The following is a 23,861-nucleotide window of genomic DNA, read 5'->3' as shown; positions in this document are numbered from 1 at the left end:
CAAAACTCATTTCTAGTCCATTAAATAGATATATGTGCTGCCTTTTGTATGCACTTGAACGTTTCACAGATGTCAGTTTTTCCAGTAAAGATCTGCAGTAGAATAAACAGTTTGAGTAGTTTTTTCCTGCTTTTGCTTGCTTTTAATGTCATGCAGTTTGTTTTCCCACAACATTAAAACTGCTTGCCTAATATTGTGTGGGTCCCACTCAGCTCCGGTGGGCTTTTCTGTGGATTCAGAAGGCAGCTTTTTGTCATGTTCCTCAAGCTGGAGGTGCTTAGTCTGCACCAATGTTGAGGTGTGCGGTGCATGTCAACACCCACATGAATGCCGGGACACCAGCTTTCCCAGCAGATCATTACATGTAACGAGATGATCGATGTCCTTCACTTTAACTGTCAGGGGTTTTAATGTTGTGGCTAATTGTTTTCTTTCCCAACACTCCTGTAGAAAGAAGCTCGGGCAGAATCATCATTAGTTTTAATCATAATGTACTAATAACCATGGCAGTGGTCTATGAAGTGTTTCACTGATTGTTTCTAATATGTGTTATCTGTAAGTCGCTCTCATGCTTGACACACATCACCTGAAGAGCAGCAGCGTGATTTAATCTTTTCTATTTTTTATTGTTCAGGTATTCAAGCACAAGAACATAGCAGAAAATGAACTGTCTCCTCAGTTATAGAAGTGTTGCGCATTATCTTGTCAGTTCCAGACTGCCTGCCAGACTTCCTATATGCGTTACTGTATTTGTGTGAAAAGGACTCGGCCCCATCGTGCAGCATTAAAATACATGTCAAAGTTCTCATTGTCAAAACAGTCCGATAACAAAATGTCAAAAACTTTCAAAATATTTAATAACATCATCAAGGTTTTGACGTCTGCCTGAGTCACCTCGCTGGCTGACTGACTTCAGTAAGAGGATGATGAGAAATAATAGGACCTGGATCCAGCTAATGCAATGAATACTTTATGTGATTCTGCTAGTTTTGTTTCCTGACATGTATTCACAGTTTGCGTGTGTCTCTGTGTATTTCTTTGCTTCCTCTCCGTGCGTCCGTCTCTGCGTGTCCGTCCACGTAACTCTCCTGCTCCCAGGTTTGCCGCGAGTTCCAGCGGGGCAACTGCGCCCGCGGCGAGACGGACTGCCGCTTCGCCCACCCCAGCGACAGCCCCATGATCGACACCAGCGACAACACGGTCACCGTCTGCATGGACTACATCAAGAGCCGCTGCTCGCGCGAGAAGTGCAAGTACTTCCACCCCCCGGCCCACCTGCAGGCCAAGATTAAGGCCGCCCAACACCAGGCCAACCAGACAGCTGTGGCTGCACAAGCCGCCGCCACAGCTGCAGCCATGGTGAGCGCTTCAGCACTACAGCCCACCTACAGTGTGTCTCGTGACTACACAGTGATAGAGAAGGAAACACACACTTTGTATTTTGTGAGCAAATTTCCCTACTTCTTTCGAATGCTTATAGAGAAAGAGCTTGTAAGGTCTGAATGTGACAATAACCTTTACGCAGGAGCTTTTATTGTGATATCATGGAAGAGTTTGATCTTTCTTCTATTACTGAAGCATCAAATATACAAATGATTATTGGAGTTTTTATGGTGGAGAGGTTGGAAGAGCAAGTAAACATAATATACGCAGTCACATTCACACTCTAAATCAAACGCATACGAGCGCTGGGGTTCAGGTAGAAAGCTGCTGACTGTATACAAAAGCACACCCAACAATAGCAATTTCTGTTTTTGGAAACACTGTAAGTAGTTTTTTTTGAGATCACTATGCACGTATAGGCTCAGTGAATACACATTATTGCAACTCATCTTGACTTACACACCATTTGAGCACATTTTGCTGACCGTGACACCTACAGTAACATAAAATGTGGAGCACTGCTTTATTACTGTACAAAAACATACTCACCTCTGCCGGTTTATTCCAGTGAACTCCAGTGTACAATTCACTAACAATAGTCTTCCCAAAGAGAGGCCGTTGTATACAATAAGCAGGGTTTAGTGAGACCTAAACACATCAGTATAACGCCGCAAGAACAATCTGTTATTATCTCTCTGCAGTCCTCTTTTATTTTCCAATGCCCTTGGTTCATACAGAGACAATATGTCGGCTCACCCCTCCCCACCTCCCCCCACCCCATCCCACACCGCTGCTCTCAATGATAAGTGCGGTTCTCTGCAGATCAGTGTAAATTGAATCTGGGATGGATGAGGATGTAGCATCGTGGGTGGGTGGGTAGGTGGGTGAGGTGGAGGGGAGGGGATTACCTTCCTCTGCCTTTAGTTGGAAAAATCCCCCCAACAAGCTGAGGAGGAGGCAGAAAGGTGGACAGACAGGTGGAAACTCAGGCAGACAGACGGTTAGAAGAGTTTGTGTCTTGGCTGTTTCCCCCCCGTCTTCTCTCTCACCTCCCTCCTTCCCCCCCCCCAGGCTCTGAGTGGCTTCTTTTGAATGGTCCTTTGGCTACTGCACTCGCACACCTTTTTACTGCGCCAGTGTGCTGACTGACTTTTTTTTTTTTTTCCTCCATGGCATGGGCATGCTTTATGCGTTGCACCTACCTCTCATTGGCTGGCTCCATCGCTGCTTGCTCTCCCTCTCTCTTCCTCGATAAGATGACTGTGTGAGCGCAGGTTAGTTTTTTTGTTTGCGCACGTGCTCGCAGCCGCATGAAAGAAGGAAAACAGCAACGAATTAAACAGGCGTATAAATAAAAGAGAGCCTGAGACCCCGAGGCACTATAACTTGATGTTGACCTGACAGTGCTGTTTTCTTAAAGGTACAGCGTGTACCTTAGCGCAACCACTTCCCCCGTCAGGTACACAATGCTTTGTCAAACAAAAAGATTTAGTTTATGTTCCTACTGTATTCTCCTCGCAGCCCTTTCCTCGGTTCTCCTCCTGTGTTCCTCACAGTTTATCAACTTTATGACCCAATTCCCAAATTACCTTCAGCGGTTACAATCTGTGCAAGAGGTGAAGAGGGTTAACCTTAGGACAACGACTTGTTTAGTCAGCACCTTTAATCCAATTTTCTTTTAGCCCTTTTATTGAAGCAGAGTCCCATAAAACCTGTATTGCTGCACTGCTGCAAATAGGTAATATCATTATCCATAATTCACTTTTTTAAAAAGCAAATAGAATAAAGTGTACTGTAGATAAGGTTGCACATTAACTGATACGGTTACAGTAAGAAGATCCTTTCACTGAGGTTATGTTGTTTTACTGTGCCACATTATGTTGCTTTGCCACGCTGTGATCTTCTTCCTCATCGCTAGTCGAATGCAGTCATCTTTGCTTTTCATGCCACTTTATTAGACCATCTTCCATTTGAACTAACCATACTGTTTAAGTCTGTTAACACTGCAGTGCATCAGCAATGCATTGTTGCTCTTTAATAGGATCTATACTGTTCCGCACTATTAGAAAATCCACATACATGAAGCAAGAGGCTTGTGCATGGACCTTTTTAAAGTGCTGTGATCATCACATCCATGTCATCTTTTTTTTTTTCTTCTTCTCAGCAGTGACATCAAACATCAGGACATTTTTAATCAATTAACAGAAGGAATAACTTTAAATTATTTGTCCTTCTTAGGTTAGCGTCCAACTAATATTAGATAAAGCTGTGCTGTGACTTCTACTAGATTTTTTTGGATATAATCCGGAGGAGTTTAAGAATAAACAGAGCTCCACATTCTGTTATCAAACTGTAACTTTGCCTCACATCGTACCACCTCCCCAAGTTCATTGATCACACTAACAAGCCACATGTCCTTACGATTCAGTCTGAGACTTTGCAACAACACTGCAGAAAAGGATGTGATTGTTGAGCTACTTTTTGTCAGGATTGTTAGCACTAATTATTGTAGCTGCCACAATGGAGACAGCACTTCAACAGCCTCGCTTGTAATTGTGCTAATGTGTAGTTTAAAATCTCAAACGTGCCCAGTTCTCGCTGCCAGTTGTGAGGGCAGAGTTTGACTAACTTAAGGGGCTTTGATTGGATCTCACTCACATCCCAATCTGTTGTTCATGTTTTGGACGTTTCTCAGGCCCAAAACCACCTCACATCGTCGACCGTAGAGTACTCCAGGAGCACTGTAACTATTGTGTGTGTAGTATCGTACTTTGGAAACTGTAGAAAACCTCTGTACAGACCTCACATAAAGTGTCAGCCCAGTATTTCTAGTCTGAATCAGTTGTGTTTACCATACTGCTTTTTGTTCATGCGTAGCTATTTTCAAAGTTACTTGTTCAGAAATAGTTGATGTTACTACTAAATGCTTTCCCAGTAGTTTTGAAGTACATCATAGACTCTTGCTTTTTTAACCAAAGGTTAATGTAGAGGCTTTTTTGCTTTTGTACTAATTCAAAAAAGTAGCAATGTTTCTTTAAAGTAAACAAAACAAATTTTTGTTTATGTGCATGCCTATTGTTTTGTATGTGGTATACTTGCATTCAGATTATTTTTGTTTTTGTTTTTTTCCTTCTCACCTATCCACAATGCAATGCTGTCCCCCATGACGCACCTCTGCTTGCTGTTACCTGTATGTTAATACGCTTGAATCCCATTGGCCCACTGCCATCATGTGCTCGCTGCCTGCTAATTAAAGACTCAGTCGACTGCCAAAGCAATGAAGCGACCCCTCGAGGCAACTGTAGACCTGGTACTTTGACCTTTCACCTTTTGCTTTGCATGTAGCTTCTTTAATTGTACTGTAGCCACTCACAAAATTTAATTTGGCTCTTTTGTTTTTGTGAAACCCTGTAAGACACTTAAATGTATAATTATTTATCATTTATGATCACCAAGTGGCAACTCTAGTTTGTATTGTACATTGATTACCTGAACAACGTAATGTTAAAGTAATTCCACACTACTTTCTTTAATGTGTTGTTGATGATTGCCTTGCTACGGTGTAGTTTCTCATTGTCCTTGTGATAGTTACAGCAAGTTTCCATTTTTGCCTTGTTGTGCTGTGCATAGACGATTAACAGATGTAGACAATATTAGTGTTGGCTTGTGTAAGTATACAGTTCAAATCTACTGTGCTTCTGTTGTGTGTTTGTGTGTGTGTGTGCGTGCGCGTACGTGTGTGTGTTTTCGGTGGCTAGGCGTTTCCCCACGGCGTCCTCCAGCCCCTACCAAAGAGACCAGCACTTGAGAAGAGCAACGGAGCGAGCTCCCTGTTCAACCCCAGTGTTTTGCACTACCAGCAGGCGCTGGCCAACGCACAGCTCCAGCAGCCCGCTTTCTTTCCCACAGGTAAGAGCTCCCGATCGATGCACACACACACACGCGCAGGTAGAAGCAGGTCTGCGGAGCATGCACGCAAACACACAGACAAACCCCTGGATGTGCTCGGCTATCCCTGTATCTACCATAAACTTAGCATTTTGGAGTTTTACATGTTGAAAGAGACAGTCTCCCGTGATTATTTACATCTGTTCGCTCTCACATTTCTGTTTGAAATAGATGAATTTGAGTGATGCACATAAAAAGCTCCACTATGGTTTTTGTGTGCTAGCGTTTTTACTATTCCCCGTGCCATCCCTAAACCTTGATCTGGTGCCTGCTAATATAAACATGTAATTGCTGCCAGGTGGAAAAGCAGCGCAGGCTTTGATCGGAGCAATAAAAGATATGATATATTACCACATAAATATGATGCACCAGCCAGTCTAATGCCAAGAAGCTCGAGTGTTTCCAACACAAACGCTCTGGTTAAGCCCCACTTTGAAGGACAAAACAATATAAGAGAATATGCGTTTTCACATTTTCGGTTTGTATTTAATCTGCCTTGACAGATGCTCGTATTAAAAAAATTTAAGAAAGAAATTTTCTCTCGATTCTCCCAAATTAATTCAGGTCTGCTCCATCATTCCTCTTCAGTTCTTTCCCCACAACAAAACACTCTCACTGTCTGCTTGTCACACAGAAACTAACAGTAGCTTAAGGGCCCTCGGGTCACCCGCTAAGTGAGTTAACTGCAGCTAATACGGAAGCCTGTAGCCACACTCATGAGTCATGAGGATAAGACTGCTACCCCTCGCTCTCCTTACTACCTGCTCTTTTTGTCTCCCTTGGTTTGAGATGCCTGACGGCCCTTCATCCCTCCCTCCCTCTGTATCTGTGTGTGGGAAGTAGCCCTGGGTCAAAGTCATGTGTGCAGATCTTTTTATTTTTTACTAATCTGTTAAATTTCAGATGGGTAGGGTTACTTCATGTTGCAAAAGACTGAGGAAATATTTGGATTTATCGTGATATCTGTGCGAGGTTCTGATGCAGTAAACCCTACCCATCGTTATTTGATCCAGATCTGGATGGAAGCCTGTGCACATCATTGTACTGACACTGCATGATGCTGCTGTTTTGGCTTCCCTCACTCTATCGTTAGTTTCTTCTACTCAAAATTTTGTATGATTATTTTTCCTCAGTTTGCTTAGATCATATTCGTTAAAGCAGCTTTTGAACTGCAGGATTTTTTTTCCACAGAACGACTTCAAATTTACGAGAAAGTGCTGTAGATGCACAGAAATGTCCAATCAAGTGTGAAAAACTTGTGGATTAGTTGAAGCGTGCAGCAACTTTATAAAAGGCTTGATCTAAGACATCAAGCCAATTTTTACTCGTAAGGCCTTTGCAATTTTATTTATAAATGTGTACCAGAGGGCTCTATAGTTTGTACAAAAATCAATACCCTCTAACCTTTAAAAAGACTCGATAAAGACGGAGAAGCAGGCAGACGGTTTAAAGTAAATAAAGCGGCTATTATATGCTAATACGTGCTAATACATACCAGATTTTTTTCGTCAATTCTGTCCTTCACATCTGCAAATAGCAACCGGTAAACCGTAGAATCTGCTTTGCAACTTAGCAACGTGGCCATTTATGTTATATATGAGTTTGCTTTGTGTTCTGCAGCTGTATGTAAATAAATATTTCCTCACTAATAAGTGAATTCCTCCGCTTGCTTCCATCACAATTAGCCGACACTGAGTAAAGCTTTTTTTTTTTTTTGTCTTGTCTAACCTTGTTGTTCTCCTCCCTCTCGATTAACCCATTTATTTCCTTCTCTCCCTCTCTGTCTCCCTCCTTCTCTCTCTGTCTTTCTCTGCATGAACACAACAGGGTCAGTCTTGTGCATGACTCCTGCTAGCAGTCTTGGTAGGTCCTGACCTTCCCATTGCTCTCTCACACACACTGTCTTGATTTAGTGTTTTTTTTTTGAGGGGGGGAGGTTGGGTGTGGGATGAGTGGGCAAAATCTGCAGCCCTTGCAGGTGAGACAAAATGTCACTGCTTCTGTGGCGGTGATGATGAAACCTTTTAAAAATGTGCTCTTTCGTCAAGCTATGCATTTCTTTAGGCTGTGATATAATGATGATGATGATGATGAATCACACTTTGAATGTCCATTTTGTATCACCTGAAAGAGTTGTGACTCTTGTTTCCCTACTGACTGACTGACTGTCGTGCTAATGACTGTTTGTTTATGATTAATGTGGATAAAGTACTGCAGACTGATCTGTTCTTAAGCTGTAGGATAGCTTCTGTCTGTTTGCTGTGCTGTGTTGATCAGGAAATTTAAATCAGTTTCCCAGAGAAATTACACACAACTGGAGCACTTGTCTCTGCCAAAAAGGGGATGGGAATTGCAAAGAAAAAAAAAACAAAAAAAGGCTCAGTCGGCTAATCGGCAGGTCCAACATAAACGAATAAAGCGGTGACTATAAATAATGATTTATAAAGAAATTTTTTTACAACCAACCCACCAGAACTGCATGTTTTTGGCATAAAGTAGCCGCCTGGGTTTTTGGCATCTCCCCCCTGCAGCTCACATGGATTAAAAAAAAACCTCCAAATTCCCATCCCTGCTGCCAAAAATGTCATTGATTCATCGTAATTGGTGTTTTGTGCCACTTAACTTCTCTGGGAAAAACAGCAAACTGATTTTCCGTATAAATTTCCTTACTTGTGATTGTAATCAGCTTCTCTCCTCTTGTTTTTTTTTTTTTGTTTTGTTTTGTTATTTTTCTCCCATGCTCTCTTTTTTTCTTTCTTTCTTTCTTTCTTTCTGTCCTCCTTGCTTTGCATTGTGAATGGTTGCATGCCATCTGCCGGTGTAACCCTAACGATGGCTTGCTGGCTCTCTGTAACATCCGCCACCAACCACCACCACCACCACCACCACCATCAACAACATCAACAACAACAACAACAATAATCGATACCGTCGACACGCACACAAACACCACGACTGTTACCATGGTTACCATAATGCTCCACCTACCTGTCCATCGCTACCACCTCCTTCCCTCTTCCCCCCCGCCCTCCCTCCCCATTCCTCCTCCTTCCCTCTCCCCTTTCCTACCCTCAAAACAAAGTCCCAATGATGTACAGTGCTACGCCTGCTACTGTCTCTGCAGCAACAACTCCTGCCACAAGTGTCCCCTACGCAGCAACAGCACCAGCCAATCAGGTTTGCTCCTTTTAAAGCTTTCTTTCATCAGTCCCTGGAGCTCTGAATAAGTACTGCCTTCTAATAGTGAGCTGCAATAACCTGCAGCTGAGCCTTAGCCCACACCCAGCCCCTCCCCATCCATCCACGCCGCTGCACAGGGCGAGCTCACGCTGGCATGAAAAAGCCTGTGAGTGGGCGTTATCCAGCGAGCCTAAAGCAAAAGGGGGCTACCTGAGCAAGCCGGTGCCAGTGCAGTGGCATCGCTAAAAAAACAAATCCATCCCGACAAGCACTTCTTCAGAGCTCCCACATTTGCAAGTAGTAGTTGTGTTGTGTTGCACTACTTCCTGGTTTTGTTTTTGCATGTTCTGTTTCAAGTTTTATTTTCCACTTTTTTCTCGTTGTTGTCGAATAAGCCTCTCCATCTGCAGTAGGGGCATCATCTGTACTGCTTGTGTGCTACGCAAACACACACATCCGAGCAAATACATACAGGCACTTAACAGCCGGTTCATAACAGCCGCTATGTTGGATCTTTCTTCCTGTTTCCACTTCTCCCAGTTTCACCTTTTTACCTTTTTCCTGGTTGCAGGATAAAAGGGAGGATAAATCAAGCGAGGAAACAGTTCTAGGCTATGCTTGTCAGAGGGAGACAGACATAGGAGAAATGATCACAGAAGCTGTCTAAATATGGCCTCTGATCGGCGGCTCTCCTGTTGCTGCGTGTCAGCAGGAGCCAAGGAAGCAGGGCCAGGTTTGAATGCCAGAGTGACGCATGTGTGCCCCATTTTAAACCTGGAAATTTTAGCACAATGCTGGCACTCTGGCCTCACACAGCTGGTAATCATTTACTGGTAGTTCTGTACAGAGGTATCTTAAGGACACACAGATGAGAAGTGTTCCATAAGTAGAAATGCAACTGGAAAACAATCGTGCCATTTTTTAGGGAGTGCAAAAGTTTCCACCGCAGGGCGTAGATACGGTCTGAATTTAGGAAAAACTTCAGCGCGCTATTAATATCTCTTTGTGTGCGTTTCCTTAAAATAAATGTGTAGTGTAAAATTACTCTCATAGCAGCAGTAGGGATCAATATCCTAATTTTCCATCTGTGTCTGTACTACTTCTTCTCACTGCTCGTCTTTTTTTTCTTTTGTCTTCGTGCCTCAGTATACAGAGAGAATATGATGATCAGTTCTTTTTACCAATTTAGGATTACCTTTACAAACAGCGTCCTGATCCCGTCTGAATCTGAAAAATTACAACAAGGACTCTCTGTTCATGAACTCATTTTCATTTTCAAAATAAAAAAAAATGAATGATTTGTCCAAGATCCCCTCGTCCATCATTTAGCGAGGATCTGGTCCCAGTACTTTGTGCTTTATTGCCCCTGATAGGCCAGCAGTGTGTGCACTTCCCGTGAGTCACCGTCTCCTCCTGTAATTGGCATGCAGCAGCAGTAGCAGCAGGAAGCAGAGCTGCTCTTTAAAGATGCATGTGGGACAAGGAGCCGGAGAAACACTGACGTCAGCCTTCGCTGTCTGTCTCCGTCTGTCCCCCAGTCTTTCTCTCCCCTCCTCTCCACCCTACACACAGATTTCTCCAGCTAGGACACAGTTAACACTTATAACCATCAGCTGTGCTGCATACAGTACACGCCTTGTTTACTACAGTCATCCTGATCTTGTGCTTTTTCAGAATACACACCCAGACTATTTTTTTAAGAGCACATGCCGCTGACGTCACTGTTTTTGCTGAAAACAGTCCCAAACAATCCTGACTTTGTACTAATGCTAGCTGCCTGGCGTTAGCTTTTAGCATCTCCTTGATAACCAAGATGCTTCTTCAACTTAAATCCTGAGCAGAACTGGATAATTAATTGAGCGTTGTGATTTTAGAAACGATGCCTTTGCTGAATGACATCTTTCAGTAGGAATCTGTGTTTTTAGATGAAACATGACAACTAGTACACGCCCATGTGAGGCCACAGGGTTGCAGACATGCTGAGAGGTTCAGAGTCTGGTCAACTCGTGACCCTGTGAACCATTTATGTGACATGATAAGCAGTAGCCAATCACGTCCTTCCATGCCCCAGCACATATTAACCATGTGCTGCCATTGCTGGAGCCTGGTAACGTCAGTGCATTTAGCTGGAGATTGTGAAGCTGCAGCGCCCTCTACTGTCGTAATGTTGCATTGAGTTAGAAACTGTAGGCGATCACTTCAGTGAGTGAACTGATGGGAAAATAAGTCGATACTCAAGCATAATTACAGATTGTTATATCGCTGAGCAGCTCTTCAGCTACACGACCAGAGTTCAGTGTCTGACCTCCCTGTGGAGGGAACCTGCCATTATTCTTATCGCTGTTATTGAATTAACAGACGAGGACACTAAGATCTCATGCAATTATAATAATTATCTGATAGTAATCTGAAAAAAAAAAAGAAGAAGCGACAACACTTCAAACCTCCGCCATGATTGTGTAACACACACTTAGCCACACCAGACTGTGACAGGTGCTGTCTTCTGGGCTGAAACATGCTGCTCGTATCACTGCACCAAATCTTTGGCAAACAGGACCTGCAAACAATTCTCAGCGTTTGTTTGTACCGTCCTCTCTAGTTAATCCCACCCATCTGGCACCCTGAAATATTTCCCTATTTCCATCCTGCACCGCGCCGTGGAGCGGGCTCTTCCTCTCAGCCCGTGCACATCACACGCTCTCCCACTGTGGTGACCTTCTGTGATGTGCGATGTGACCAGTGGCTTCCATCCTTTGCTGGCCGTCCATTGTCTATTAACAAGCAGCGTGCGGCTTTGTTCTGCGTTGGCTCGCTGCCAGCGGCGCCCACACGATGGCAGCCAGCAGCTCTTCTACCTGTCCTCCCTCACCACCCTCAATAGGCAATCTCTGTCTCACTTCCTCTTCTTCTCTCTCTCTGGCTTTGTTGTGTGGTGGATTAGTCTTTATCTCCTAAAGAGAGAATACACACAGAGGTGACCAGAACAGGGTCAAAAGCTGTTTGCGAATAGTCGGAAGGTTTCGGTCTTATCTGCATGAAAACACCAGGCAGGTGGCGTCACCACAACTCAACGACGAAGGCAGAAAAATACTGCTCAGTGACAAATATATATCTGTGTTGGCCTGACCTTTCCAGGATTTTGTTTTTTTTGTTGTGGTGGTAAAACTCCACTTGACTGCTGCCTTAAGGTCTCAGTGTGCTTCAGAGACACTCGGTTGTTGAAAGCAAAGGTGCTTCATCCAGGTGCTGGTGCAGCTTTGGGAATATCTGCACTGAGAGTCCTGTCTATGTTTTCTTTATCCTGCTCCAGATACATGCAGTAATGTTATTTTGACCAGTGCAAACAAAGGCTACATCCACACTAATATGTAGCGCTTGTGCTACATTTAGCATCCATGCTACTCCAAAAGCTTAGGACCTCGAAATGTGAGATTTTTAAAAACTGTGACTACTCGTCTCCACACTCATAGACTTTTGATTCCTGCAAGGACTCAGATGTCCCACAGAGACTTTTCGACGCTATTTTGTGCCCGTTCTGTGAGTCCACATATCTGCACACTTTCCCCACAGATTTTCTCGTAGTTCTTTGCAAAAATATGTGGCATATAAACAGTCGTCCTGCCCTCCAGGAAATGTAGACAAACCAAAGATGGATGGTGTAGGGAAGGTAACTGGCTGCACTCTGTTCTTGTTATTTATTACACGTTTAACATTTTCAGTCAAACATCAGATTTACCGATGCTCACAGACTTTGGTTCTCTTGGTAGTTTGCACTGTAATGTCACAAATTGAGCAGCTGATCAAACTCAAAGTTCACTTCCAAGCAACGCGTCCCCCTTCCTCCTCCTTCTTACACCACTTTGAGCCCTCATGTAGTGACACACCACAGCTGTGACGTGTTCCAGGGTTTGGTCCTCTACCTTCAGGGTGAAGATTGGGTTTGATGACGCAGAAACCGTCTGATTGGGCCTCATTACGTCTGACATTTACCCCCGATTCATCACGTCATCACATTTCCAGAGGAGCACAGACACACTGACTACCAGTGGCTAATTTAATATAGATAATGAATTAGTCAGCAGGCGGTGCTCACGTTGTCGCTCGCAGCTGTGCAGTTAAGAAAATGTCTTTGCTGTTTTTTCTATTATATTCTAAACAGACAAAACCCTGCATCGTGATCCAGAGTAGGTCTGAAACAGCTACAAGACTCATCTGGACTGAGATCATTTTCCTTTTAATTTAAAAGCACATTAGTGTGGATGTAGCCAAAGTGTATGTTTGCGATCGCTCTAAGAAAAGTTTGCCTGTTTTGACACCTTGTGGCCAATCAGGTGGGTGGAAAAGTCAGATTGTCTGTTTTGGAAAGATGTGAAGGAGGCACTTTGTTTGAAGCATACTGAGGCTTTAATGAGGAAAATATTGTTTTCAAATGTTTACAAGACCCCAAACATCATCTTCTATATGTATGTTTAATAATCAAAATGAGTTCCACCGTATCGATGCAGAATTTGTTCCCTTGTCTGTGACTAGATAAAGAAAGTTTCTCCCCTACAGGTAAACTAAAAATGTCCTCTCCTTTTTTTTTATACTTTCTGTGTTCCAGATCATCCTGAAGTAAGCGTCAGGAAAGGAACGGAGTGTCACGAAGCTGCACTAGGAAACCCAAAACAGCCCCTCTGTAAATACTACCTTACCTCTCCCATAGAGGTCCAGCAACCTGCATGCTAAGAGTGTAACACTTCAATTTAACCGTAAGAACTGCAGTGCCGGTGTAACACACACAGAAAACAAAACAACAAAAAAAAGATATATACTGTATGTATTGCTAGAAAAAAAACAAAACTATTAACATGAAAAAATACTCTTATGTATAGTACATACATAGCAGACACACTATAGAGGTCATTTTAACAACTGTTCTCCCAGAATACCATGGACCCCCCTCTCTCCGTTCTCTCTCTTGCATATTTATTCTAAAAAACCTCTGCACAATGTTCATCCCCTTCGGTTCAAAGAAAATCTTGTGTGATTTGCACTATATGAGACGTATAGTGTCCAAAAAACCGGAAGAGTCACAGAAAACCCAGGCACAACCACACCTACGCACTCGGCGCTTTCAGGAGGGTTTGCGGTCTTTTGCGTTTTTCTTTTTCCCCTCTCTCTCTCTACAAAGTTGAATGTCCTTGGGGCAGACAGGCTCATGTTTTCTTAATGCGACTGTCCCTGCGAGGGTTCCTCCGTGACCCTCATCTGCCCCAGATGCTGTTAAGATGCCATGTTGAAGCTTATCCTCCTTCCTCCTCCTCCTCCTGCCAACTTTTCATCTCCGGAAACATCTTGCCAAAGTCGCGGCTTGGAAGAAGTCGGCGGAATCAACCTGCCAGAAAGCAGATTTTAAACACCCTCCCAAATGTTTGTTTTTGTTGTTTTTCTCTATACGTTTCCCACCAATACGACCCACTCGCCCTTTATTTGTTGTGCTGCTGGGTTCACGTCAGCAGGGATAGATTGTGCACGGATTTTCTTTTTTTTTTTTTTTGCGTTGCATGCAGTCGGGACAGGGGAAGACGGTGTTGACAGAAGATAGTCGTGGCCATTACCGAGAAGCCTAAAGGCTCGGCTCTGTGCCAAGGGCTCAACAAAGCTTGAGGGTTTGTTCCAGACATACCAAGCCTTGTGTGTGTGTGTGCGTGTGTGTGTGTTCGTATCTGGAGACTGATGGTCTGCCGGCAGACTGGGACTTGAAGCGAGGTCTAGCAGGTGATGGCGACACCAGGCCTGGTAGGAGAGTTTTTCTCTCTTGGGGGAGGGGGGGATGGCGGGGAGGGATTTAAGTGCTAAGACTTAACAAATAAAAAAATAAAAAAACTGGAAAAAAAAACAAACAAAAAAAAACGGTGCATTTGACGACACCCGTCAAGCAAAAAGATGACTTGAACTTCGACTGGAGGGCTATCTGTGACCGTCGGTTGTCCTGTCCAACCCTACTATCACCGATAATCCTGTTCCATTTTAGAAAACTGTAGAAGTGCCTAAAAAATGCTCATCAACAACAACAACACATCCGAGAGTGTATCACTAAAAAAAAAAAAAAAGAAGAAGTCACAACCACACACCGGCCGTCAGAAGCCACACAGACTCGTTTTTTCTGGGGGAGAAAAAAAACAAAAAAAAGAGACATTTTGGAAGCAGTTTTCTAGCAAACGGCTCATTAACATCACAAGTGACTTTAAAAAGAAAATTCAAGACAAATCAAAAAAACTAGCTTTGTAGAATGTTTGGTGACTTTCACGGTGTACCATCGTTTCTTACCATGGGTTGAGTAGTTTACATGAGGAACGTGAGGATTAAAAAAAAAACAAATGTATTGTAAAACTGTGTAATGTATGTAAAAGTGTCTCTTATTTTGAGAGTTTATATTCATGGTTCTAGAAATGTATTCAAAGTTATTTAAAAAAATTTGTGTTGTGTCTACTATCAAGGTATGTTTGGACCCCCTACCCCCTAAACCCTCCACCACCACCACCACCTCCACCTCCTGGAACAATCATTTGTTTCTCAGCCAACATCATATAAAATTTTAATTTAACCCTCTTTTATTTTTTTTTTAGCAGCGTGTTTTAACTCGTAACACTACTTTTTATTTCCTCCCAAAACCCTGATGTAATTTCATGGTGCTTGATTAACATCGACAATCCACAATCATATGTTTTTTTTCTTTCGGTTTCATCCACTTTGATTGTCCTCACATGTGTGTAATATTCGTGGAAGGTGGTGAAAGTTCTATTTTGTTGTAATTTATCTTACGTTACTCTTGGTCAAACTTTAGTCAAAAAAACCAAACCAAACCAAAAAAAAACAAAACAATGTTGTAAACTATTCTATTTTGAAATGAATGTAATTTATTGAGCTGTGCTACATTCTGCACGGTTGGTCATTTCAAGGTCTAACCTGTCAGGTCAGCGAATGAGAAGCCGCACACGTCTGAGGGGCGGGGTTTTAAAAAGTCGACCCGCCAATGGAAAGCTACTGGATCTCTCTTGCCTTCTCATTGATTTAAAAAAATAAAATAAAATGTAAAAAAAAAAAAAAAAGATCACGGGTGTTGCAGTAATGAGCATAGTTATAGAGTTGCTTGTGTTGTTGGAGAAAAAAAACAAAAATGTTTATTGTATAGATGACATTTTACCAAAAAAAGCAAAGAAAATTTCAAAAAAGATGTACTTTTCACTCTAGTATAATAGTATTTCATAACAATATTAAGTTGTTGCTGTGGCAACCAAATGTTGCAATTACTAAAGTTCGGTATTTTTGTAAATGACATTGTTAAGTTGATTTTTTTTTTTGTTCCTTTTTTTTGCTAGAACACTGTACACAAGGTAGATTGTAAAGAAGATACAAACATTTCTTATTCTTCACTGAGATTACGACAATGACCTAATATTTTCATTAGCAAATAACAGCCTGTATAGCGCTGTGACTGTAACACTTATAGATTTAAAGTCATCAATGTTACATAGATTGCATATAAATATATATATATATATATATAAGAACTAAATAATCTATAAATTAATAAGTTCAGATGTACAACTCTTCCCCCGACAAAGGACCTCTAGGTTCCACACTTTTATTTGAGGCGTATGTATCACTAGACTTTAGGATTGCACTTTCATATTGTTTAAAGATGTGATCTGTTCTTTTTTTTTTTATTTCCTTTAAGGGTTTCCAATCTCTGCACCCTGTAATCTGTTCATCAATCAAAAAGCAGATCCTACCGGCGATTAATTCAACATTTTTGCATGGGAAAACAATATTTTCTTTTCTTACTAAATGATACTGAATGTTTCTAGTGGAAAAAAAACAATGTCTGTACACAAAAATGTGCTCATTTGGTGACCCACAATGCCCTTGTGTATGGAATCCTCTTGAGATGTAATGTTTTTTTTCTTTTTTTTTTTTCTAAATGTGTTGGCAGTGATGGTAAAAAGAAAAAAAAAGCACTTTCTGAGCAGTTGGTCAACTGAGCAGACTCAGCTTATCCAAACACTTTGCCTTATCTTGAGTCCATCGTGCTTAAGGTTTTATGTTTTTAAGAGCTCTTATGAAATTTATTCAAGGGACTCCCACCGGGTCTCTCTTCTCAAATCCCTTCGGAGTTTCGTTTCAGATGTGTACCTTTATATCGGAGAATCATTTTTTAAGGTTTGTGCGTCACAAGGCCAAAAACAAAACTAAACAAACATGGGGGTGACTGCAACAGAGCGAACAGTCACTTTGGTCTTCTGGTCTCCCAAGTCTGACATCTTCTCGTCCCCATTGCCTTACAATGGAAGCGTTCGAGCTTTAGCCAGCAGAGGGCGCTGCTCCGGAGACTGCAGGTGGTGGAGTGTGACTGTTGCAGTTTACCTTCCCAACAAAAGTAAAGACATGAAGACAAATTGACTAGAAGACCCCCCCGCCCTCATCGGATTTATAGTTTCAGTGTAATCATTTTTAAATGTATTCTTTTGCATATATTTTGTGCTATTTTATGTTTCTATAGTCAAAATGTTTCTTTGGTTCCAGCAAGATAGTGTAAAATCTATTGAAAGAAAGAAATAAAGAAAAATCAAAGGAACCTCTCCGTCGTCTGCTTTTCTTTTCAGCTGGAGCTTTTATAAACTGTGCACTTCCTTTGACTGGAATATCTGCGGTTCAGAGGTTTTTATTAGAGATCCTCTCGGGGGTCCTTCAGTGGTCCCAGAAGCCCCGAAAGTAAACAAAACTCCAGATCTTATGGGAAGATTTTCAGGCCGCTTACATCCGAGTAGATCTGAGCGCTCCAGATTTTAACATTTTGCCACAGATGATGATCAGGCCTGAGACTGGGGACAAGTGAGTGCTTTCTATTATTTATTTTCTATGTCATTTCCTGTTACTGCAGTGGAGCAGTTTCTGAAAAAAAAGGCAGACATATGAGGGGTTATTAATACCACTGGGGGTCTAAATATTTACTGTTTGGCTTACTTGAGCCTTTAACGGTGCAAAGAGGGGTAATTGAAGTTGAATTTTGTAATTAAAGTTGCAGTTGATTTTTTTATTTTTTTGCAGGGACAGCACACAGTTTAATGGTGTCAGAGTTAGTTAGCAGCTCGTTTACATGTGTCTCTGTCCATCAGTGTGAGATAATGAGTAGAATCAGTAAATAAAAGGCAGTAATTGGTGGTGACAGTTTTGTGGTGACTTCAACCAAATCTTAAGGCTGGTTTTGAACATTACAAAGCTTCCTGATGTTGTGCTTTAATTAGAAAGCTGCTGTCTTTTTTAATATTTTTTATTTTTCTTAGGATGTTGTGTTAATAATGATCATTTGGGGCTTTTTCTAATACTGAAGCTTTGTTTGTAGAGTGAGCACACAGGCGTGAGTGTAGTCGAACCAAATGTAGTAAAACATGGTGTGTACAAATCTATTAGCTGGCTACTTTTTATACCTGATATTCATACAATTCAAGTATCCATCCATTATCTATACACCGCTTCATCCTCACTAGGGTCGTGGGAGGCTGGTGTCTATCCCAGCTGACTCAGGGTGAAGGCAGGGGACACCCACACCTGATTCAAATGATCAACTCATCATCAAGCTCTGCAGAAGCCTGATAACGATCCTGATCATGTGAATCAGGTGTGTTGGAAGAGGGAAACATCTCAAACATGCTGGATAGGGGCTCTCGAGGACCAGGATTGGACACCCCTGCCCTGGACAGGTCACCAGTCTATCACAGGGCTACACTTAGAGACAGACAACCAAGCACACTCACATTCACACCTACGGACAATTTAGAATCACCAATTAACCTCAACATGTTTTTGGACTGTGTGGGAGGAAGCCGGAGAACCCAGAGAGAACCCACGCTGCACGGGGAGAACATGCAAACTCCACGCAGAACGATCCCGGGTGTCCTCACCAGGACGCGAACCAGCGGCCTTCTTGCTGTGAGGTAATGGTGCTAACCACTGTTCCACCTTGCAGCCAATTAAAGCATATTAAGGTAAATTAAGTGGCTTTAAAATTGCATGTGCTGTCTTCAGGTTAAAACTGATGACACATTAGCAACCTTTGCAACAACTTGATGTAAAAAACCTTTGATTGGTCACTTTCTAACCATGTGACCTGAATCCAATCGAGTCAAGGCCTCATCTGCTGATTAGTGTTTTGTTTTTAGTAAAAACCTGAGTGTTGGAAACCAGGAGGGAGCTGCTGGACAACTGTAATGTTTCACCGAGCTACAAATTCCCTGCACATAGCGTAACTCCCCAGGGGGGTTCCCACTTTCTCCCGTGGGTGCTCGAGCTCCCGAGCTCCCACAGAGTCGGCACCGATGTCGGCGTCTCCCGCTGGCAGCAGCGAACAGATGTGAGAATTGGTTCACGTCGCCCCTCGCTGCTGCAGCACCTGTCACCGAGTCAAGCATGGCATTCTTGATTCATTACAAGGAGATACAGGAAACACACAAATATCAACAAAGCTCATTAGAAATATTGCTGCTGTTTATGTTTGCACCAGAACTAGAAATATGAATGAAAATCGCCCATCAATAAGAAATATTGTTGTCTACATTTTTCCACAGTATATTCTTAATATTTGATAACATTGAGCCAAAAGCAGTGGATTGGTTCAGTCACAAACGGGTGTGACGAGGCTCCAGATGACCCTGCTCTTGCTCTCATTACATAATGGGTGCTTAACCCAGATTCCTGACAGGTTCTATGTCGACTGTCCACTAAAAAATAAGATCAAATAATAGCATGAGCATGTTCCCAAAAACCACATATGTTCATATGTCAGGCCTGGGATGAAGGGACTGAGGGGGCAATTAAAAAAGGAAAGGGGGTAAATCTTTATGTATCGTCACTCTGTTATACCTATTGTTATTATTATTATTATTGTTGTTGTTGTTGTTGTTATTATTTTCTACCTTGTCTTTTCCATGTGTTTGTGCATCATAGCCATATTACAAAGCAGGACTATTCAAAAATGGTTACGCAGGTTTAATAGAACTGATTGAATTAACCCTGCAGTAACCTCTGATGGCCTCAAGGTCCGTTTTATGGTGGTAAACAAGTCACATGATGAATTAAACACCCCTTTTATATACGTATGCACAAGTCTGATGAAGAAAACCTGGTTAACAATGAATGTGATACCTGTTATTTGGGGTTTAGGTTTTGTTGAGCTCAAACAAAGCTTGGCTATGTCAAACTTGCGTTCTAGTATAAACCTCTAAATCTTATGTTTCCTTTTGCAAAAAAAAAGGCATTTCCACAATAACTAGATGCAGAAATGAAATCTATAGTTTACTAATTAGTTTTTTCTTTTCCGTTTATGTAGATCTACTGTGCAGATGTAATGTTAACTACATATTGACTCACACATCTGTGACTGGGGTTTAGGTTTTGTTGAGCTGGCTAACTCAGACAAAGCCAGGATATGTGAAACTTGCTTTGTAATATAACTAATTTTGTGTTTTTCTTTACAGGAATGAAGACATTTCCAGAATAAATCGTCGCAGAAATGAAATCTACAGCCTTCCTTTACGCTACATTAGGTTTTTTCCATACCGTTACTTTATACATCAACTTTTTCAAACATACATACCCAAAATGGGAGAAGAAACAAGGCCGAACAATACAAAGAAAACCCAAAACTATTAGCGCCTTTATTACATTGAGTCTTGATCCTTGCAGGCTTTTAATACAATGAACTCTTATTGTCTTAATTTATTATCCTAATTAGCCCAAACCCGCTTAAAGTTCGTTTTTGTATCATTAATCTCTGACTGGGGTTTCATGTTTTATTGAGCCGGCTAACTCAAAGAAAGCCTGGATATATCAGTGCTTTGTAGGATAACCCTAAGGAGCATGAATTTAGTGTTTTTTCCACAACAAATTGATGCAGAAATGAGCTCCAGATCCACGTTTTGCACATTTGTTTGTTCCTTTCTGCTCCACAGTGCCCATCCCTGCTTTCTTCTTCTGCTGCTGCTGCCCTGTGGCACTAATCACCCTCCATATTTTCCAGGAAATAGTAACATCCAGTGGATGCACTGACTCAGAGGCGTGGATTCCCAGCACTGTTGTCTTCTTCAGGATAAATAGGCGCTTTGCCTTTAACTCTGCTGAACCCCACTGTGCACAGAAATGTAGTGTTAGCCGTCTGTTGGGTCGGCACAGAAAAAGATGTGCCGTCTGGCTGTTTCTAATAATAGCCAATCTTATTTTTACCACACCGACGCCTTATTGCATTATGGATGCCTCTGGAATGGTGTCCCTTCAAGATAGCGTGGGAATATCTCAGTAGAGGCTTCATGCTCCAGCATCATCTCGCCTAGACCCTGCAAGAAAGAAAAAAAAAAAAAAAAAAAAAAAGAGCATCTCATCCATCGGAGGCTGCAGTCTGAGTCCAGCAGGCTCCTGTGCGGGGGGATGCGTTTGTTCCTCCTCTGCATGCCGGATCTGAGCGCGCAGGATGCGGGAGTATAAGGTGGTGGTGCTCGGCAGCGGCGGGGTGGGCAAGTCGGCGCTCACCGTGCAGTTCGTCACCGGGACATTTATAGAGAAGTACGACCCGACCATCGAAGATTTCTACAGGAAGGAGATCGAGGTGGACTCGTCTCCGTCGGTGCTGGAGATCCTGGACACCGCCGGCACCGAGCAGTTCGCCTCCATGAGGGACCTTTACATCCGGAACGGCCAGGGCTTCATCCTGGTCTACAGCCTGGTCAACCAGCAAAGTTTTCAGGACATCAAGCCCATGAGAGACCAGATCATCCGGGTCAAGAGGTGAGACACAAGACCGGGTACCGGTCCAGACCGTTAGAGACACACAGGAGGCTGCAGTCTGTGGGTTAGGCCGCTTAGATGGTGACATCTGGGAGACAGCAGGGAAGTTGGCTGAGTTAGTCACAGGAGCACTGTAAAAAATCATCATAATAAAAAAAGTTCAAGTCTAGTAGAAAAACATATGTTAAAGAAGGGTTCAAAAACTGTAAAAATAACAGCAAATATCTACTGAATATTGATATTTTAGCTGAGTTAAATACAGAAAAATATTGTGGTTTTACAGTTACTGACCTGACAGCGCACATTTTTGATGAGGACAATATGAACATTGTTATTATTTTGTAAATTCTTTTAATTCAAAATGTACGTTAATATGTTATACAGTGATTCAGCTAAAGATCAGTAGATATTATCTGTAATTTTTAAGTTACGACAAATATCTGTACATTGTAAAAGAACAAATTACATGTAAAAATTTAAAAAGTTAAAATTAAAACAAATATGGAAAATATTTGTAAAATAATGATGCATTTAGTGAATTTAAATATACTAGAAAGATGTCATGTCATGGTCACGTTGTAAAACAACAAATTACTTTTTGTTAAAATATATTTTTGACGTGGATATTATTAAAAGTTTTGACATTTTTTTTAAGCAGAATGTAAATTATACATTTTTCCAGTGACTATACCAAATATTATCTGTAATTTAACCATCTGTCATATTGTCATCTTTACTGTAGCTTATTTTGCTTTCAAATAGTCATTTACATCTGGAATTTTGTATTTTTTATTTTGATTTAAATACAGCAAGAACTCCCTAAACCTAATCCTAATCCCAATCCTAATTTTATGGTTGCACATCGGAGAAGAACAAATTTCATGTAAAAATGTAAAAAATAAATAAATAAAAATGAAAATAATGGCAATATTTGTAAAATAAAGATATTTTCAGCTGATTTAAATCAACTAATTTTATTGTCACTTTGCAAAACAACCATTTTCTATTTGTAAAAAAAAAGAATTTATTTAATGTATACATTGTTTACAGCTTTGACGTGTCAACATTTAAATTATTACTTTATTCTGTAATTATGATAGATTCAATCTATAATTTACAAGAAAAGGTGCAAAATTTGAAAAATGTCACTTCAAAGATTTACAATTTTTAATTATTATTTTTGCTGATTTAAGTAAGCAAAACTGTCATTCTCATGTTTCGACCGTTTTTTTAAGGTTAACATTTAAATTAATGGTTTTTTTCTGTGACCGTTTTCTCGTTATTTTCTGTGATTTAACAAACCAGGGAAGGCCTGGAAAACAGCAGTAAAAGGTTCAAAACATTAGAGTTAGAAAAACAGAATTTTTTACATTGTTTGTAAAAATAAAAAAAAAATCATTCCTTAACATTCCCTCATAAAAACACGACTAAAATAAGTTAGTAAACTTTTAGGAGTTCCCCCTGGAACCCTTCAAGAGCCCCTAAAACAATCAACGACCCCCCCTCTCCTGGAAGTCCTCCCCCTGGTCCTCCTCCCTTCCCAGCATGCCCTGCTCCTCCTGGGCTCCGTGAGAAGCTGCAGCCCTCATCTGTTCCCCGTTAGCGCCCAGCTGTGGCTCACCTGTCATACATCAACCCACTGAACTCTCCCCGGGTTTGATATTCGCTGCGTCTCTCTCTTGCACACACACGACTAACTCTGGACGGCTTTGATCACTTCAGTCCATTACTCAACAAATCCACTGAGCTCATCTCTCAGCTGGAGGAGACTCAGAGAGCGAGAGTGGAAGAAAAGCTGCGATCTTTCCTTCTGGTACTGACATATTGGTATTTTTGGCTTTGAGCCTCCTTTAATTCATTTAGCGACACTGACTGACTGACTGACTTTTTCGGCTCTTCGTTGACAACAGCGTGGCATTGTGAGGGTTTAAAGAGGCTACGTGGTGTCTGATGGTTCTGGTCCAGACACTAACCAGACCAACATGATTCAGTCACATGTCTGACGGAGGATCACTGCTTTGATTGTTTGACTTTCGTTTTACCTAATCGTGGTCGTTTGGGATGGTCTGGGGACTTAATGAATTAAATGTCACGCTGCTGCTCTGCTGTTTATTGGCACAGTTTGTGATTTTGGCAAAGATGTTTATTCGCTGTTGCTGCAGGGAGTTAGATGAGGACACAGACTCCACTTTTCTTGTCTGCCCATTAAATATGGAGGTGCAGCCAGGACAGGGTGAGTTGAGTTTAGGACAAAGGCTGAAATCAGAGGGAGGCAGCTGATGTATAAAATCCACCTTGCAGCACTTGTGCAGCTCATCGGGTAACATTTTGGCTGTTAGTGTGCACCATAGCAGAACACACTGTAAGACTTGGTAGAGTTCTGGTAGCTGGGATTAAAAAAATAATATAAAAATAATGAGAAATAACCATAAAAGAGCAGGAATTTGAAATGACGTGAGATATTTTATGACTTTTTCATGTTTAACCTCTTAAGACCACATCACATTTTGGGTTATATTACCACAGGA

At 41.7% G+C, this 23,861-nt stretch overlaps 2 protein-coding genes across 13 annotated transcripts in view; both read left to right on the top strand.

Moving 5' to 3' along the window:
• The window catches only part of mbnl2 (muscleblind-like splicing regulator 2), a 54,086-nt gene extending 36,955 nt beyond the window's left edge, over positions 1-17,131 (top strand). For 3 of the 12 annotated variants that reach the window (XM_008281898.1, XM_008281897.1, XM_008281896.1), the window contains exons 5-9: positions 1,099-1,359; positions 4,640-4,693; positions 5,142-5,292; positions 7,159-7,194; positions 13,115-17,131. In XM_008281898.1, the coding sequence (XP_008280120.1) occupies positions 1,099-1,359; positions 4,640-4,693; positions 5,142-5,292; positions 7,159-7,194; positions 13,115-13,239 (627 nt within the window). In that variant the 3' untranslated portion in view covers positions 13,240-17,131. Of the gene's footprint in view, positions 1-1,098; positions 1,360-4,639; positions 4,694-5,141; positions 5,293-7,158; positions 7,195-8,413; positions 8,509-13,114 lie in introns of all 12 variants that reach the window. The other 9 variants (XM_008281904.1, XM_008281899.1, XM_008281905.1 and 6 more) reach the window with 9 other exon arrangements.
• A 3,315-nt stretch (positions 17,132-20,446) lies between these two features.
• LOC103357364 (ras-related protein Rap-2a-like) overlaps positions 20,447-23,861 on the top strand; it is a 23,522-nt gene continuing 20,107 nt past the window's right edge. The window contains exon 1 of the mRNA XM_008281895.1: positions 20,447-21,333. Within this exon, the coding sequence (XP_008280117.1) occupies positions 21,020-21,333 (314 nt within the window). The 5' untranslated portion in view covers positions 20,447-21,019. The remainder of the gene's footprint in view (positions 21,334-23,861) is intronic.

This window comes from Stegastes partitus, unplaced genomic scaffold (assembly GCF_000690725.1).
Source record: "Stegastes partitus isolate 25-593 unplaced genomic scaffold, Stegastes_partitus-1.0.2 Scaffold250, whole genome shotgun sequence".
Classification (NCBI taxonomy): domain Eukaryota; kingdom Metazoa; phylum Chordata; class Actinopteri; family Pomacentridae; genus Stegastes; species Stegastes partitus.
Note: the sequence above shows the minus strand (reverse complement) of the source record. Positions and strands in the feature narration are given on the sequence as shown.